Source organism: Rhincodon typus, chromosome 14, assembly GCF_021869965.1.
Source record: "Rhincodon typus isolate 14 chromosome 14, sRhiTyp1.1, whole genome shotgun sequence".
In the NCBI taxonomy this organism is placed as follows: domain Eukaryota; kingdom Metazoa; phylum Chordata; class Chondrichthyes; order Orectolobiformes; family Rhincodontidae; genus Rhincodon; species Rhincodon typus.
The window spans coordinates 8630414-8648866 of record NC_063345.1 but is presented as its reverse complement, the minus strand read 5'-3'; the positions used below and the strand labels follow the sequence as shown (position 1 = coordinate 8648866).

At 41.0% G+C, this 18453-nt stretch overlaps 1 protein-coding gene across 1 annotated transcript in view; it reads right to left on the bottom strand.

Annotated features, from left to right (window-relative positions):
* Positions 1 to 13574: 13574 nt before the first annotated feature.
* The window catches only part of LOC109910415 (AF4/FMR2 family member 2-like), a 291238-nt gene continuing 286359 nt past the window's right edge, over positions 13575 to 18453 (bottom strand). The window contains exons 4-5 of the mRNA XM_048605335.1: positions 17126 to 17170; positions 13575 to 13608 (exon numbers count right to left, since the gene is read on the bottom strand). Of these exons, the coding sequence (XP_048461292.1) occupies positions 13597 to 13608; positions 17126 to 17170 (57 nt within the window). The 3' untranslated portion in view covers positions 13575 to 13596. The remainder of the gene's footprint in view (positions 13609 to 17125; positions 17171 to 18453) is intronic.

Below are 18453 nucleotides of genomic sequence, written 5' to 3'. Positions count from 1 at the left end.
GCTTGGCCTGCTGTGTTCATCCAGCTCTGCACCTTGTTGTCTATAGTCCAACAGGTTTATTTGAAAACACAAGCTTTCTGAGTCTTACTTCTTCTTCAGGTGTTGGTGGGAGAGGTGGAATCTGACACAGAATTTATAAGTAAAAAATCAAGGGGTCACACAACTGATGAGGATATATTAAACAAACCTGAAATTCTGTTAAATCTTTAATTAAGTAGAAGGTTTTAATTGATTAACATGTATATGTAAATCCCTGAATTTCTTTCAAGACTTGAAACACAGGGACTTGAAAGAAATTCGGGGATTTACATACACATATTAATCAATTAAAAGCTTGTGATTTCAAATAAACCTGTTGGACTATAGCCTGGTGTTGTGTGATTTCTGACCTTATCCACCCCAGTCCCACACTGGCACCTCCACATCATGCAGAATCAATGCTCGTTCTTTCCCCCGAATTGGTATTCTTGCAAAATATCCTGTGGAGTGCCAGACAAAAAGCTTGTACAAATTGTATTGATTTTAGCAATAACAAAGACTTTGTCCTGTTGAAGCACAGAGTTGTTGTACACAATGAAAACTATACTGACCTGGGTCACAACTTAGTGTGTAGACACGTCACACATGGGGCAAGACAGTTCAAGACCATTTTGTTGAGTTATTTGCATATGAATGACCACAGTATGATTTCAAGGTCATTCAAGCTTAGCTGTTCTCTGTCAGAATACAGAGAATGCTTCAAGAAAGATTCTGCATTCGTATAGCAACTTTCGCAACCTCAAGACACCCCAATACGTTTCATTGTCATGTAAGTACTTTTGAAATGTAGACATTGTTGCGATGCAGAGAAATCCAGCAGGCAACTCGCACAATACCAGCTCCTGCGGATACCAGCATAATACAGCTAATCTATTTCAGAGATTAGACCTTCCTCACTATGGGAGAAGTTACATCCATCCCAGAGGACTAATAAGATCTTGGTTTAATACTGCATTCAAAAGTGACAGCTTCCTTACAATATGCATGAAAATGTCAGCCGGGCCGATAGGGCTGACTCCCTGGAACAGAACTCCAGTTCACAACCATCTGACTCAGAGGCCAAGCCACGGTTCACACCTAAAGACATTTTTTTCACTGCTGAAGTAGGCTGAGTATTTCATTGCGTACACATCACCTGAAACTGCAAGATCCTGCTTGGGCACCTCATTTCATCGCTCTTCTGTCTACCAAAATCTTGATACACATGCAAGGAAATAACTTCCAGTGCAACTGGACAATGACAACAAGGCAGGAATGTAAAGGATTTTTAAATAAAAAAACAAATTCCAAGAGAGTTGAATTATTTACCATTTTACATGGTGATATTTAACTGGTTTTAAGATTTGCATTTGTTCTCCAAGTATGACATTGAAGAAGTAATAGGCCATTTGGCCCATCAAGACAGTCCTGCCATCCGTTGAGACCATGACTAATTTGATAATCCTCAAATCCACTTTCCTGGCTTTCCCCCAGAAGCCTGGACTCCCTTAGTGATTAAGAATACATCTCTTTCAGCCTTGAATATACGAAACAACCCAGCCTTGACAGCCTTCTATAGTAAAGAATTCCACCGACTCAAGCCATTTAGCTCTGCCATTCAATAAAATCATGGCTGATCTGACATTTCCTCAATTCACACTCACTGCCCATTCCCTATCCCATCTGACTCACTTATTGACCAAGATTCTGTCTATTTGGTCTGTTAGTACACAACCCATTGTTAGACAGTAATAGGCTCCATTAGTAGATATTCATTCTCCTACGCTGACCGTGATCCATTCCTTTATGTTGAGATGAAGGTGCTGGTGCTGAACTGGGGTGGACAAAGTCAGAGGTCACTCAAAACCAGGTTACAGTCCAGCAGATTTATTTGAAATCACAAACTTTCGAGGCACTACTCCTTCATCAAATGAAACCTAACAAAGGAGCAGCGCTCCGAAAGCTTGTGATTTCAAATAAACCATTGGACTATAACCTGGTTTTCTGTGACTCCTGACTCCTTTGTCTATCCAACTGCTCTCTCTTTTCGTCTCTATCTCTACCTATTGTTTACCCCTTACCCTCCCCCCCCACCAACCTATCTTCTACATAAAAAAACAACCTTTTCCTAGCTACCATCTGTTCTGAAGGAGAGTCATTGGACTGAAACGTTAACCCTGATTTCTCTTCACAGATGTTGCTAGACATGCTGAGCTTCTCCAGCAATTGCTGTTTTTGTTTCTGATTTCCAGCTATAGTTCTTTTACTTTTTTAAGAATTTACCTCTGTTTAAAAAAGAACACTAAATGACTCAGCCTCTACTATTCCATGTGGCAGAGAGTTGCCAAGACCTTCAACCCTCTGACAGAAAAACATATCTTATCATCTCGGTCTTAAATGGATAACCCCCAATTTTATAACAGTGTCCCATTGTTCAATGCTCTCCCTCAAGTTGAAAAGTCATTGCTTCGTCCCAAGACTCTACTCGTTTGATCGATGCTGGAGGTCAGGTAATGAAAACCTTGAAGCAAATATCCAGCCAAGAGTTGGCAATGTTAAAATCCTGCTTTCCCCCTTCCCCGCAGCCCAATCACACCACTCCACACTGCCTTCCTGCCTCAAACTTGGCACATACTTACCTCGTCAATGCAGGTGCCTTTGCATAGCAGCCGAGGAAGATTCAAACAGGCAAGCCATGGGACTCAGGGGCCCGTCACCCTCCCACACCATTTCTGAACTGTTTTGTTCAAAATCTGGCAACAAGCCTCAGTCTGCATATCTTCCTAGTTTCAGTTTGGCTGGTTTCCAGTGGGGCTGTAAAAAAAACCCTATGCTACATTAAGCAGTAACAGGGTGGGGGAGGTGTTAGGGAAGGGGTGAGGTGGGGCTAGGGCACCAGATAGAAATCAGGCAACCTGAATAAGTATCAAAAACAGAAATCAGCGCTGTTTTCTTTTTTTCTTGCAAAGGTAGGGGATATGTGACTCAAATCTAAGTAGTTGTGGACTTCAAAAGCTAACAGCTGGAGTGGTTAGCACATCTGCAGTGTTGTGCTTTCAAAGTGCTGGGTTTTTTTTTTAATCACTCTTTAGCTCAGAGTTGTCACGACAAGAACATGCTGTTCGTTGCTTGAAAAAACAATCTGCTTTCCTCAGTGATGTCCTTGTGTTTTCACCACTTGGCTCCTCCGAGTCTGCGCTAGCACAGGACTGGCTCTCAGAGCCGGAAGCTTTGTAACGAGTATGAAATTCCAGTCGATTCCAGTCAGGAATTTCTGAGGTACCCAAGCAGCATGGGTTACACCGAAAAAAAAATTTCAGCCCAGTACTAGTGAAGGCTAATGCATACACTGTGGCATGTACATGTACAAGCCTGAAGCATCTCCCTTGCAATGTCCATTTTAACAGAAAATAAAACACAGGCACTCATTAATACAATACTTAAGCTAGATAAATATTGGGTATATGTTTACAGATATCTGTATATAGCATTCATTCATTTTAGGAGAGATGTACAGTTTAGTAATTCCTACTGGTGTTGCTTGGATACGGTTATTATACATCAACTCTTCCCACAGCTGTCTACACTACTGTCAGGACCACTTGATTGACTGTGGCACTGGACACTTTATCCGCTTTCCAATGACGTCTGTAAAATCATTTGAAATGCACAACATGTACTCCCACACTGCTAATGCTTTATGTCTGCACCAAAAAAAAAGCATTGCCAGTACAACACCAGAGTTATTTTCAACCTGATTTTAATGTAAACGGCTGATAGATGAATGGGGGGGAGGGGGGGGGGTGCACACTGCCTTTCAGTTCTATTTTGTTTTCAGAAGCACGACGGGATGCTTGCAAATATCTAGGCCTGGAAATAGCACTGTCTCACTACTAGTCGCACATTTCGACGAAGAGTCTTTCCTTTTCCTGAACTTGTATCAGTTAAACCTAAAATGAAACGGCCAAAGAACTGGGGATGCTGGAAATCAGAAAGGCAAACAGAAATCGATGGAGAAACTCAGCAGGTCTGGCTGCATCTATAGAGAGAGAGAAAACAGAATTAATGTTTCCGGTCCGGTGACCCTCCAGAACTTGCATAATTTAACTGGCTTAGTCCCAGCCAACTCAACTCACTGCGTTTCTCCAGCAATTTCTGGTTTTGTTTCAGATCTCCAACATCTGCAGGTTAGACCATAAGATACAGGAGCAGAATTAGGCCATTCAGCCAATCAGGTCTGCTCTGCCTTTCGATCACGGCTGGTGTGTTTCTCAACCCCATACGTCTCCCTTCTCCCCATAACCCTTGACCCCTACCAATCAAGAACGTATCTATATAAAAACCCAAAGGACTATGGATGCTGCTAATCAGAAACAAAAACAGAAATTGCTGAAAAAGCTCAGCAGGTCTGGCAGCATCTGTGGAGAGAAATCAGAGTTAGCGTTTCAGGTCCAGTGACCCTTCCTCAGAACCTATCTGTCTTAAATACACTTAATGACGTAGCCTCCACAGCTCTCTGCAGCAATGAGTTCCACAGATTCACCACCCCCTGGCTGATACTATGCCTGCAGCACAAGCTTCCCAATGCAGAGCTTCTTTAGGATGCTGAAGAACTGTGCCCATTCTTAGGTTCTGGAGTCAGTTAGTTGGATAGCTAGATTGAAATACAAAGTGATGCCAACAGGGCGGGTTCATTTCCTGCACCAGTTGAAGTTACCATCAAAGACTCTCCTTCTCAACCTCTCCCTTTGCCTGAGGCATGGTGACCCTCAGGTCAAACCACTGTCAGTTATCTCTCTCCTGAGACCAGCCCTACAGTCTGGTAGGACTATGGTAACTTTTATGACTTAATCTCAAAAGTACTGCCAAAAGCTTCAAGTAGAGGGCTAGGTATTCAAAGTCAGAAATCACACGACATCAGGTTATAGTCCAACGGGTTTATTTGGAAACACAAGCTTTCGGAGTCTTACTCCTTCACATGTTAGTTTGAGAGGTGTATCAGGCACAGAATTTATAAATAAAAGATCAAAGGGCCACACCACTGATGAGGATGTACTAAACAAACCTAAGCTGTTGTTAAATATTTAATCAATTAGAAGATTCTAATTGATTAATCAATTTTAATTGATTTAAACCTTCTAACTGATTAAAGGTTTAACAGCATCTTAGGTTTGTTTAGTACATCCTCATCAGTGGTGTGACCCTTTGATCTTTTACTTATAAATTCTGTGTCTGATACTACCTCTCAAACTAACACGTGAAGAAGGAGTAAGACTCCGAAAGCTTGCGATTTCAAATAAACCTGTTGGGACTATATCCTGGTGTCATGTGATTTCTGACCTTATCCACCCCAGTCCCACACCAGCACTTCCACATCATAGGTATTCAAAGTGGAGATTTGGGACCTGTGTAATTACAGTTTGTAATATTTTGTGATAAAATTGGACCATGCACAACTGTTTCAATTTCTCTTTATGACTGACGGGAAAAACTAACGTTTTTCTAAGTGCAGAGGCAAGTGTGTCAGTTGGCAACTAACAGGAGTCCCGCCCACAGGAGTTCTCAATCAGATGGCCGACCAATCACCTCATGCAGATACTGGCTAGCTGGATCACAAGAGGTTGCTACCAATCAGAGGCCAGCAGCTTCTGGGTCCTAACGTCCACTAATCAATACTCATTCTTGGGGGAATGCAGTGATGAGAAGGAATGTAATTTTTACGCCCTTTTCACATGGGGAGGGTGGGGAGGTGGTAAGGGGATGTATTGGATGTAAAGACAAGGGTTGGCTTTCAAAGGCCACTTTTTTTTTTTACTTACGATACCTCCAGTTTCCCCTGCTTATAAAAATTGGAGGCCCATCCCCCAATCAAATAGGCTTTCTTGGTTTCCCAGTTAGTCTGCTGGGGAGGTAGGTTATCAGGGGCGTGGCAAATTGAGGACCTTAAGTAGCCATTCATTTATCACTGAAGGACCTTAACTGGTAGCAAGCTGAGAAAGATGCCCAAGAACCTTATAACACAGTATGTGATTGCAAAGCGGAAGAGAAGGGGGTGAGTTTTTCTCCAGGAACAATTTGCCCTGTTATTTCCTCTTCCCACCACATCTCTTGCTGTTTCCCAGAAAGGAAAAAATTCCACCCTCTGACACTCACTGGTACCAACAGAGGATACTGAGAGAAGAAATTGGGATAGTTCTCCTTGGAGAGAAGAGGCTAAAAGAAGATCTAGTTGAGGTTTTCAAAATTATGAGCTGGCTGGAGAGAATAGATAGGAAGAAATTGTTCCCACTTATAAAAGGGATAAGAACAAGAACAAGAGGGCATAGATTTAAAGTGATCTGCAAATGAAACAAGGGAGAAGTGAGGCAAAACTTTCTCAAATCAGTGAGTCACTGGGCAACGACTAACTGGAAGTGCGGTAGAGTTAGGTCCAACTGAGGCATTCAACAAGACATGGAATAATTATTTGGATAAAAAGAATGTCTAGTGGTATGGGCAAAGCTCCCCATATGGTCAGTCACGAGGTAATGATGCTCATTTAATGAGTTGGTACAGGTACAAAGGGTCGAATAGCCTCTTCCAGTGCTTCAATAGTAATATACAGTGCCCACTGGCATTCCTGAGGGGTGCTGTCCTTTGAGTGAGATATTAAACTGGGATCTTTTTATTCAGAAACAAATTCAGAAATTGCTGGAAAAGCTCAGCAGGTCTGGCAGCATCTGTGGATAGAAATCAGAGTTAACGTTTCGGGTCCGGTGACCACTTCCTCAGAACTGGGAATTCCAGTCCGAGGAAGGGCCACGCGACCTGCACCGTCAACTCTGATTTCTCTCCATAGATGCTGCCAGATTTGCTGAGCTTTTCCAGCAATTTCTGAATTTGTTTCTGATTTACAGCATCCACGGTTCTTTTGGTTTTCCTTTTATTCAGCCCTTGGGTGTGAGCATCGCTCAGAAGGCCAGCACGTGATGGATCTCCTCAGTTACTCTTGAACTGAATGGTTTTCTTGGCCATTTCAAAGCACAGTTCAGTTTCACCTGTGGGTCTGAAATCACATGTCAGTCAGACTGGGGAACAACAGCAGATTTACTGCCCTAAAGGAGTTTGGTGAACCAGATCTGTTTTTACAACAGTTGATGATATTTTCATTGTACTGAGGCCAGCTTTCTGTTTCAGATCATTTTATGAATTGAATTCAAATCCCACACTGGCTTCCAGATTACTTGTCCAAATACATGTCTGCTGCTAGCTACCTGTCTGCTCTCTCAGATAACTGCAAAACATCTCAACACACTATTTCAAAGACAAACAAGGCAGTTCTCCTCCGTGTCCTGGTCAATATTTATCCAACAACCAACATCTCAAAAATCTGGCCATTATCATATTGTGCGAGCTTGCTGTGCACAAATTACCTGCTACATTTCCTACATTAGAATAGGGATGCCACTTGAATGAAAATATTTAATCAGTTGTACAATGCTTTTGGACATATTCAGATACATAAAGTCACCATGGTTTCCTTTTCTTTTATTTTCCCTTTCTTTCCCCTTTTTATCTGAGTAATACACTCCTAGTGTCTGTTTCCATGCTGTACATGATGTACCGAAAGTTCTTCAAATAAACCAGTTGGACTATAATCTGATGTTGTGTGATTTTTGATCTTGTCCATGCTGTACAGCTATAGGAGTCTATAGACTGGTACTTTTAAAATATTTAAAAGGCATCTGGATGGATGTATGAATAGGAAGGGTTTAGATGGATATGGGCCAAATGCTGGCAAATGGGACTAGATTAGTTTAGGATATCTGGTTGGCACAGACAAGTTGGACCGAAGGGTCCGTTTCCATGCTGTATAGCTGTATGACTCTGTGACTCTACGACTAGTGGTGAGGGCACCATGAGAACTATTGCACCACCAATTACACTGGTCAATTGTAATCCAATCAATTTCATTGTCGTTTTGCACATATCATGCACAAATATGTTGTCCATATGATTGGGAGGTATATCAATAGCTGAGGCTATTTAAACAAAAATATAATTCAAACGTTCAGCCATTCTTAAGAACAACCAGTGCTAATGACTCCACACTCAAACTCAGGCTGATCTGCACAGTCATTCAGAAGTTGCCCAACTCCAATTGAATGCTTTGAGGCTCATGTCTATTACTGAGCTGCCCTCTGTCACAGAGTAAGAACATTACAGGCAACCATTTCACAATGTTTGTGCTCTCAGTGTAGAGCTGGACAAAACCCATGCAGACATGGAGAGAACGTGCAAACTCCACACAGACAGTCGCCTGAGGGTGGACTCAAACTCGGGTTCCTGGTGCTGTGGGGGAGCAGTGCTAACCACAGAGCAACCATGCCGCCCACTAATGTACAAATATATACAGTTGCATTGAATTTACAGAAAGATGCCATTAGGCCTGACTGATGTATATGAGTATTTATGATCGACACAAACCTTCTCTCTTGAGCTCATCGTATCAGCATATTTGACTGCTTTCTCCCTCATGTTCTTATCTCGCTTCTCCTCGAATACATCTATTCTATCTGTCTCAGCTATTTCCTTTGGTGGCAAGTTCCATATTCTGAACCCTCTCTGGCTAAAGAGTTTCCACTAAATTCTGTATTGGATCCATTATTGCTGATTTTCTATTTGTTGACCCTTAGCTTTCACCTGCTTACCTACAGGTCTCTACTTCTACTGTATCAAGCACCACTCCGTTTGGTCACATCCCAATCTTTGCTTTTCAGACTCCCCAGGATGATCAGTCTCTCCCGATAGTCCTTCCAAGTATGATTAAGCTGCTGGTTTTAAGACCATTTGAATCAAGGTAACTAGTCCTCCTTTGAAATGGCTGTGTTCCAATTTTTCAGCCCTTGCGCCATCACTCACCAGTCTCAATAATTTCTCTCTGTAGAGCTAGAATATAATAGTCCAGCTGTTCACTCGATCCCCGGTCTGCCCTTAACTGCACAGTCCTAAAGATATTCATTGGTAAGCTACTCAGTAAGCATAATAGATCATTCTGTTCCAGCCTCACCGTAACCAAATTACCTTGTGAGAAATACATCTGCCTATTAAAATGGGAGGTATGAGATACTTAAGGGACACAAATACCAAAAGCAATTCAAAATCAGAACCTGCATGCCTAGGCTGAAAGGATACACAATTTTAGGTATTTTAAAAAATCGTCTTGATAGTCAAACAATTTTTGTAGCTTGTTTAAAATTATCCAATGAGGGGAAATATACTATAAAGTCATATCATGTTAAAAATAAACTTTATTTAATCGAAAATAACTTTGATTCCACCGACAATTGCTGCAAAGGAAATTTGAACAATAGTCTGTCAGAATGAAAGATTGACATCAAATCAAGGATTGCATTTTGAGACGGTAGCAACTAAATGCACAAAATGTTAGTCCTCCCCAGCTATTTTGATTGGAGCATTAACCCTAATGAGTGTAATATCTCTTAAAGAGTGGAGAGTGAAATTTCAGATTTCAAATTTCAACTTTAAGAGCTTGCAGGGTTGAAATCTGCAGTGTCATTTTGGTGCCTTAGAAATCACAATGGGGAGAAATATGAAAGAAAAACACATCTTCATTTTCAAGGCCATAGCTGATGTTGAGAAAAAGTGACTGATGCTGTTATCTAGGAAATTCTACAACATGTCTGTTATCTGACGACAATGTCTCCCTAAATGCAAGGGCTGAAGGTCGTACTGTTTGGAGATGTTGAAAATGCAGTGCAATTTTTATCATGGAAGATTTTCCATCGTCTCTGAATTCCCACTTGCAACAACTTTCTTTCTCCCTGCCTGGAATTTCATTTCGGATTGACACGGCACCGCAAGACTGCTTCAAGATATTTCTTGTCAAAGAAAATGCAATGAATCACAAAAAAAAATGATGATAGGTGTGAAAACCAGGAGCAGGGAATGCTTTTGAGAGAAAATGACATTGCAGAGAACAATTGGCAGTGTTTAGCAGTGAGGACCCTTCGCAAAGTGCCTGTGTTTCTGTTGATTGCCATCTAAAACAGCCTGTCCCTGCTTCCATTCAATTTCCTGTTGATTTTAATTTGCCCTATTCCTTCGTGACATGAGAGGTTCCAAACTCAGTCAAAAGATTGCAAATCACTCATGGAACATGCACATACTGTGTCTTTATAAGCTGTGAACATGACTCATATTCATAGGCACATTACTGTGCGCTGTGATTGGCGCTTCACTCCAAGATAATAATCTCTGATTTTTCTGTGTGATGTGCAGCCAAAAAGAGATGCATAAATTTTGGTTTTGCACTCTGTACCTTCCAAAAAAAAACTCAGGATACAAGTTAAAGCTGAAATCCTGGGCCATTAAACTAAACCCTGACTGATGGCCCTACGGGTGAACCTACGTCACATGGACTGCTGGAGTTCAAGATGGCTCATCACTACTTTTCCGAGGGCAATAAATGCTGGCCAGGCCAGCAAGGACTACACCCATGAATAGGTGTGAAAGAAAAAGTACTGTTCACCCCATCAAAAATTATCCATCCGGAGAGATTCTAAAATTCTCTCATTTAGCACCCAATTCTCTCAAAGAAGGTTTAGAAGAGATTTACCAGGATATTGCCAGGACTGGAGGGTTTCAGTTTTAAGGAGAGGCTGGATAGGCTAGGCCTTTTTTCACTGGAGCGCAGGACGTTGAGAAGTGACCTTATAGAGGTTTATAGTTCGTTGAGCGAACTATATGGTAAATGGAAAAGCCCTGGGGAAAATTGATGCACAGGGAGATATGGGTGTTCAGGTCCATTGTACCCTGAAGGTGGCAACGCAGGTGGATAGAGTGGTCAAAAAGGCATACGGCATGTTTTCATTCATCAGACGGGGTATTGAGTACAAGAGTTGGCAGGTCACGTTACAGTTGTATAGGACTTTGGTTCGACCACATTTGGAATACTGTGTACAGTTCTGGTCGCCACATTACCAAAAGGATGTGGATGCTTTGGAGAGGGTGCAGAGGAGGTTCACCAGGATGTTGCCTGGTATGGAGGGCGCTAGCTATGAAGAGAGGTTGGGTAGATTAGGATTATTTACATTAGAAAGACGGAGGTTGAGGGGGGACCTGATTGAGGTCTATAAAATCATGAGAAGTATAGACAGGATGGATAGCAAGAAGCTTTTTTCCAGAGTGGGGGACTCAATTACTAGGGGTCATGATTTCAAGGTGAGAGGGGAAAAGTTTAAGGGAGATATGCATGGAAAGTACTTTACGCAGAGGGTGGTGGGTGCCTGGAACGCGTTGACAGCGGAGGTGATAGAGGCGGGCACGATAGGGTCATTTAAGATGTATCTAGACAGATACATGAATGGGCAGGGAGCAGAGGGATACAGATCCTTGGAAAATAGGCAACAGGTTTAGATAGAGGATCTGGATCGGCACAGGCTTGGAGGGCCCAAGGGCCTGTTCCTGTGCTGTAATTTTCTTTGTTCTTTGTTCTATAATATCATGAGGGGTATAGATAAGGGGAATGGCAGGTGTCTTTTCCCCAGGATAGGGGATTTCAAGACTGGAGACATATTTTTAAGCTGAGAGATGAAAGAGTTAAAAAAAACATGCGAGGCATTTTTTTTTTCACTTACAGTGGATACAACGTTTAAAAGACATTAAGATAAGTTGATGAATAAGAAATGTCTGGAGGGATATGAGCCAAGCGTAGACAGGTGGGGCTAGTTCATTTTTGGATTTTGGTCAGCAAGGACTGGTTGGACCGAAGGGTCTGTTTCTGTGCTGTATGACTCTATAATCCATGGTACGAGCTCCATTATCTAGAAGTCTATCTAGCACTTTGATTAGTTGCTGTGAATAACGGAGACTGTCCTGATATCTGTCCTTCATCTACCATGAAACAGTTGATCTTATCTGTTAATTTGATTGGAACTAATACTAATCTGATATTTCTGAGTGAGATGGTGATTCACAATGCCTTCTTCCGAGGTGGGAGAATCCAGCAGTGGCATTTTGGCTGAACAGCTAGGGTTCAGGAGTTGGGTCTGTTTAGAAGTATGACCCGATTGGGGACAAAGCTTATAGAAACCTATAAAATTCTAATCGAACCTGAGAGAGCAATGCAGGATGTTCTTGATGACCGGGCAGTTTACAACCAGGGGTCACAGTCTAAGGGTAATGAGACAGGCTATGTAAGATTGAGATGAGGAGAAAATTCTTCGCCCAGAGCATGGTGAGCCTGAGGAATTCTCTGCCACAGAAAACTGTTGAGGTCAAAACATTGAATGTTTTTGAGAAGGAGTTGGATATAGTTAAAAAGTTTGAGGGATCAAAGGGTGTAGGGAGAAAGCGGAAACAGGGAATTGAATTGGATGAGCAGCCATGATCATCTTGAATGTCAGAGCAGGCTCGAAGGGCTGAATGGCCAACTCCTAGCAGATGAATTTCAATGCAGAAAATTGTGAGATTATGCATTTTAGTTGAAGTAACATGGACAGACAATAAGGGCTCAATGGTACAACTTTGAGTGAAGTACAGGAGCAGAGGGACCTCAGGGTCCATGCGGATGAGTCTCTGAAGGTGGCCAGGCAAATTGATACAGTTGTTACGAAGGTTTATTGGATTCTTGGATTTATAAATAAAAATATAGAATACAAAAACAAGCAAGTGATGCTACACCTCTACTAATCATGGGTAAGACCACATTTGGTGTATTGGCTTCAGTTTGGGCACCATATTTGAGGAAGGATGTTCAAGCCCTGGAGAGACAGTAAAGGAAGTTTACTCGAACGATACCAGGAATGAGGGGTTTTAGATACAAGTAAAGATTAAAGAAATTAGCTTTATTCTTCTTGGAGCAGAGAAAATTTAGTGGCAACCTTATTGAGGTGTTCAAAATAATAAACAATTTTGACAGGGTAAGAAAGGAAATTCTGTTACCACTAGTTAGCATGTCAGTAACAAGGGGTCACAATTTCAAGACTGTTAACAAGACAGCTAGGAATGAGATGAGGAAAAACTTCTTTACTCAGAGAGTTGTTAAGATTTGGAATGCACTGCTGAAGAGAGTGGTGGAAGCAGATTCCATCAGAGGTTTCAGAACAAAGCTGGATATATATTTGAAAATGATTAAGTTAGAGGGCTATGGAGATAGGGCTGGAGAATGGGACTAGCTGGGTAGTTCTTTTGGGAGCCGGTACAGACACAATTGGTTGGATGACCTTCTCTTGTGCTGTAAAATTGGATGATTTTAAGTATGTAACCAACATCCTCTTAAAAACTGTGTATGAAGTTGCTTCTACCAGTCTCTTCGGCAACACATTCCAGACCATAACTGACATGAAAAAAAACTCTTCACCTCTCATTCGTTTAGAATTACTGTTTACTTATTTAATTATTACTCCACATTGATTGAACATTTTGGATATAAAGATTAAAAAGATTCTTTATGTTTCCTTCTTGGCTTTTTCCTTCTTGGCTTTTTCAAAATTGTATTGTTGTTTTCCTTTTCCTTTGTTTCCTGCCTACTTGCCAATTGTTAAATTATAATACCTGACCTAAGGCTTCCCTGGATTATAGGTTGCTCTGTAACAATGACAAACATATACTGAGATTGAGATTAGATATTTAACAATGCAATGATAAATACAATTCTCGACAGGGTCTACTTATCTATTTCATAAGTCTATTCAAGTTGTTGATGACTGAAGAGAGACACATTCCTTAGCTTTTTGTCTTACACACTCAAAAGGGCAAACACAAAAATGCCACATTTCAAGTATCACAATTTATGCTGGAAAATGAGTGTGGCTTGTCAACACTGATCGACCAAGGTATACCATGGAGAAAATGAGGAACTATCTGCAACCCAAACTATTGAGCTGATCAGCATAGGCGCAAGGTTTGAATAGATTCATTTTTTGTTTGCAGGGAATGGGTCAGCAATGAGCCATGTTACAAACTGAACTGACTATCTTGAATTGATGGATAAATGTAGCTATTATTATAATCAAGATTGATCTTCAATTGCTGTCCAATTGTGAAATATCAAAAAGAAAACATTTTGTTTTGGGTTTTCAATTTATTTTCGATAATGCAACCTGTATTCAATCCATTCTGGTCTTCATTTATCTATATTGGCTCCTGGCTGAGCAATTCCTCAATGTTAAAATTCTTGTTTTCAAGTCCGTCGTCTCTATCTCTTTAACGTACTCAGGCTCAGGATTCCTCTAAATGTGGAGTCTTGCACTTATGCGACTTCTTTCACTCCAAAACTGTGACTCTACAATCTGTTGCCTGTGCCCTCAGCTCTGCAATTCCCTCACTGTGTCTCTCTGCCTCCATCTACTCCTTTAAGCCACAGCTTTAAACCAATCTCTTTGACCAAATTTTTGGTGACCTGCCTAATATCTCTTTTTGCAACTCAAAATGTGTTACTGCTCCTGTGAAACACCTTGGGATATTCCAGTACATCAAAGGTGCTGTTTAAATGCAAGTTTTTGTTGTCATCTATAATTCTGAATCCAGGTTCAGATAAATTACTTAATATTAAAATTATTTAATAAATATATTTCTTCTGTTAATAAACACACTAAAGTATGCATTGCAAGCTGATCGCAGGGAATCAGCACGGATTTGTAAAGGGTAGGTCATGTGTGACAAAGTTGATTGAATTTTAAAAAGGGTGAATTTTTTTGAAGTTCTTTCATGAGCGATGACTGTTGCTGGTAAATCAAACATTTGTTGTCCACCCCCAGCTGCTCTTGAGAAGGAATACTATGGATATTAATTAAGTGAATGTTCAGAAATTAGTTGATACTTCACAAGAGATTATTAACTAACACTGAAGTTCATGGAACTGAAGGCAAGTAACTGACTTGGTTACAAAATTGGAAACAGTGACTAATTTCAGTCCCTTTATCTTAGAAAAGATATACTGGCATTGGAGGCAGTCCACAGTAGATTCACTAGGCTCATGATAGACTTGAGGAGAGGGTGAGTAAGTCGGGTTTGTATCCATTGTGATTTAGAAGATTGAAAGGTGACCTTATTGAAACATACAATATTCTTAGGGGTCCCAACAGAATAGATACAGAGAGATTGTTTGCCCTTTTGGGAGAATCTAGGACCTGAGAGCATCATCTCAGAGTAAGGGGTTACCTATTTAGGACAGAGATGTGGAGGAATTTCGTCTCTCAGAGGTTTGTCAATCTGTAGAATTCGTTACCACAGAGGGCTGAAGAAGATGGGTCATTTAGAATAGTCAAGTCTGAGATAGACAAAATTTCAATCTGCAAAGGAATCAAGGGTTATGGGGAAAAGGCAGGAAAGTGGAGCTGAAGATTATCAGATCATTGAATGGCCAATCAGACTCGATGGGCTAAATGGTCTACTTCTGCTTCATCATCTTATGGAAACAAAAACTGGGAATAATGTGCAGGTATTCTCGCTGGCAGGATGTCACAAGTGGTGTCTCATGTGCCTGAGCGTCAACAGCTTATTGGATTTATCAATGATTTAAACACTGGATAACCAGTCACACATTAAAGTTTGCAGATACAATAACGATGGAAGGAGTAAATGGAAGTGGAACATGATAAAGAGATATTAATAGATTGAGTGAATGGACAAAAGTGTGGCAGATGGATTTCAATAAAGGCAAACATTGGACATAAGAAGCATAAAGCAGGAGCCTTTCTAAAGAGGGATATGTTAGACAGTGGAAATATAGAGACTCATAATTCAGGCACACCATTTAATTAAGTCCCATTGACCCAGATGGAGAATAATCAAAAAATGAGTATTTTACTGATCATTACGTCTGGAAGAATCGAGTACATGAGGGTAAATGGAGGACTCAAGCAATATAAGATCCTGTTTAGATCACAGCTGAGGCAGCTTTCACCAAACAGGTTGGACTGATCTTGGATGGAGCATATCTTAGATTTGTGAGAATGATAATCAAGCTCCAAGGGTTAAATTAGAAAGACAGATTATATGAAATAGGACTGTATTTCCTGGAACTTAAAGATTAAAGGGTGACTTGATTAACATTTTCATGATATTAAGGATGTGGTGAAGGTAGGTCGAGAAGAACTATTTCTGCTGCGGAGGGACTTCAGGGCTTGGGGACTCTGTCCAAAATTTACAAAGACAGACCTTTCCAGGGTAATGATAGGGAAACCTGCAACACACAAAAGGGTGATCAGCTACAATTTCATTGAAATGTCAGAAATCACACAATACCAGGTTATAGTCCAATAGGTTTATTTGAAATCACAAAGCTTTTGGAGCACAGCCCCTTCATCAGGTCACCTGATGAAGGAGCTAGACTCTGAAAGCTTGTGCTTTCAAATAAACCTGTTGGACTATAACCTGGTATTGTGTGATTTCTGACTTTGTCCACCCCAGTCCAGCTCCACATCATCGAAATGGTGGAAGCAGCTTATGGGGCTCGATGACTTCTTTCTGTTTCTAAGTTCCCGCATGTTGAGCACACCAATGTTAACAGTGTTGTTCTTTCAGGCAAAGGATCTGAACCTTCACATGTGTTTCATATCTTCAACGTTGTGATGTTAAAAGCTGTGGGGATTGGGCTATTTTCCTATTAATCTGTCAGTCCTAACAAACACCATCAACATCACAGTCTCACTCATCAGTGAGATGGTCGCATGTTGTTTTTCCAAAGCTAAATTAAAGCTGCCACATTAATTTTAAACATTGCACACTGTATATGAAGATCAACATCAACAGATCCCCTTCAAATTTCTAGCTAGCTGGAATGCTTTTCCCCTTAAGTACCCATAATGAAAATAGACGGCTGCCAGCCGATAATGTAAAACTAATTCTCTCTGGGAGTCTGTGCCAATCAAATAGTGTAAGGCATTATGTAACCTCTGCAACATGGTTACAATTTGGGAACTTTACTGACCTGTCTTTATGTCAGTGGATGATTACGCTGCCTCCCCACTCGGTGCCCTGACTAAAGCAAACATATGACTGCGTTGCTTTTATTTTTGTCATTTTGTTTTGGCTCAAACACTTGTCTGCTTAGCCTCACAAGCTCAACGGGTGAGTTACGGTGTGAAAGAGAAACACTAACCCGTAATATTTCTTCCACGCAGCTGGTCTCGTTGGAAAGGCTGACCTGAAGAGGAGAATAAGAAAGAAAGATTTTTACCACAAGATCTTATTTGCAGAATGCAATCAACATAAAATTTCCACTACCCCAAATAATCTGGGCCTGCTTTTCAATACCATCCATCACATTACAGCTTTATTCTTTGTCTAATGACAGTAGATAAGCTTTCGATGGAGCTTTATGCTTTGGCTAATAGCACGTCAAGTGCCTCATTTACTGGGTGCCATCGTTGGTTTCTGTAGGTCTAATATGATATAATTTACATTCATTCGAGCTTGCTGATGCTGCAATTTCTGTCCTTGTAAATCAGAGACAGACAATGCTCATTGAGTCATGAGGAAGGGATTATATCTCCTCACCCACTGAGTTATTTAAACAGAAAGGAACAAAATAACATAAGTAGGAGCAGGAGTAGACCATTCAGTCCATCGACTCACATTCGCTTAGATGACTAGGTCAGTAACATGATCAAAATGGCTGATTACTCTGCGATTCAATATGTACATGGTTGATTCTCAGCTACGTCTCCACCCTGCTGTGCATTCCCCAAATTTCAGCTTCCCTCCTCTTCTGAGGTTGCTGCCTCAAGCCAAGGGGATGGTCTCCATTACTGTTTGTAGACTTACATTGCTCCAATAGTTGTTCACGTGTGTGTTGTGCTTTAAATTCTTGGTCATTCTCTAAATGTGAACATCACTGGCAAGGCCAGTATTCCTTACCTATCATCGCCTTAAGAATGCGATGGCACAATGAAGGAGCTTGCCATGCCACTTTAGAGAGAGCTAAGTGTCAACCACGATAAATGTGGGACATATAGGTTAAATAGAGCAAGAACAGCAGGTTTCCCTCTCTAAAAGGGCAACACTGAACACACTGGGTTACTTTGCAAAAGTCTGACAGTGTCCTGGTTAGATTTACTGATCCTGGTGTGTACATTAATTTAGAATCATATTTCAAATTCTCGTGGTGGGACTAGAGATTCACATTTGCTTAGATGACTAGTTCAGTAACATAACCACAATGCCACCTAGGCTGGTTGTAAAATGTTAGCAGTCTGTTGAAATGTGAGGAGACACAACAACCAATAACAGTCCTGTTGCCACCCAACATATATGCACTCACACACAAATGAGAATCACTGTCTCTCACACATACACAAAACATTCATAATTATATACACACTCTCAGACAAAACACATATATAAACAGACAGACGTACACACACACACACACACTCTCAAACACACTCTCACACACACACACACTCTCAAACACACACACACACACTC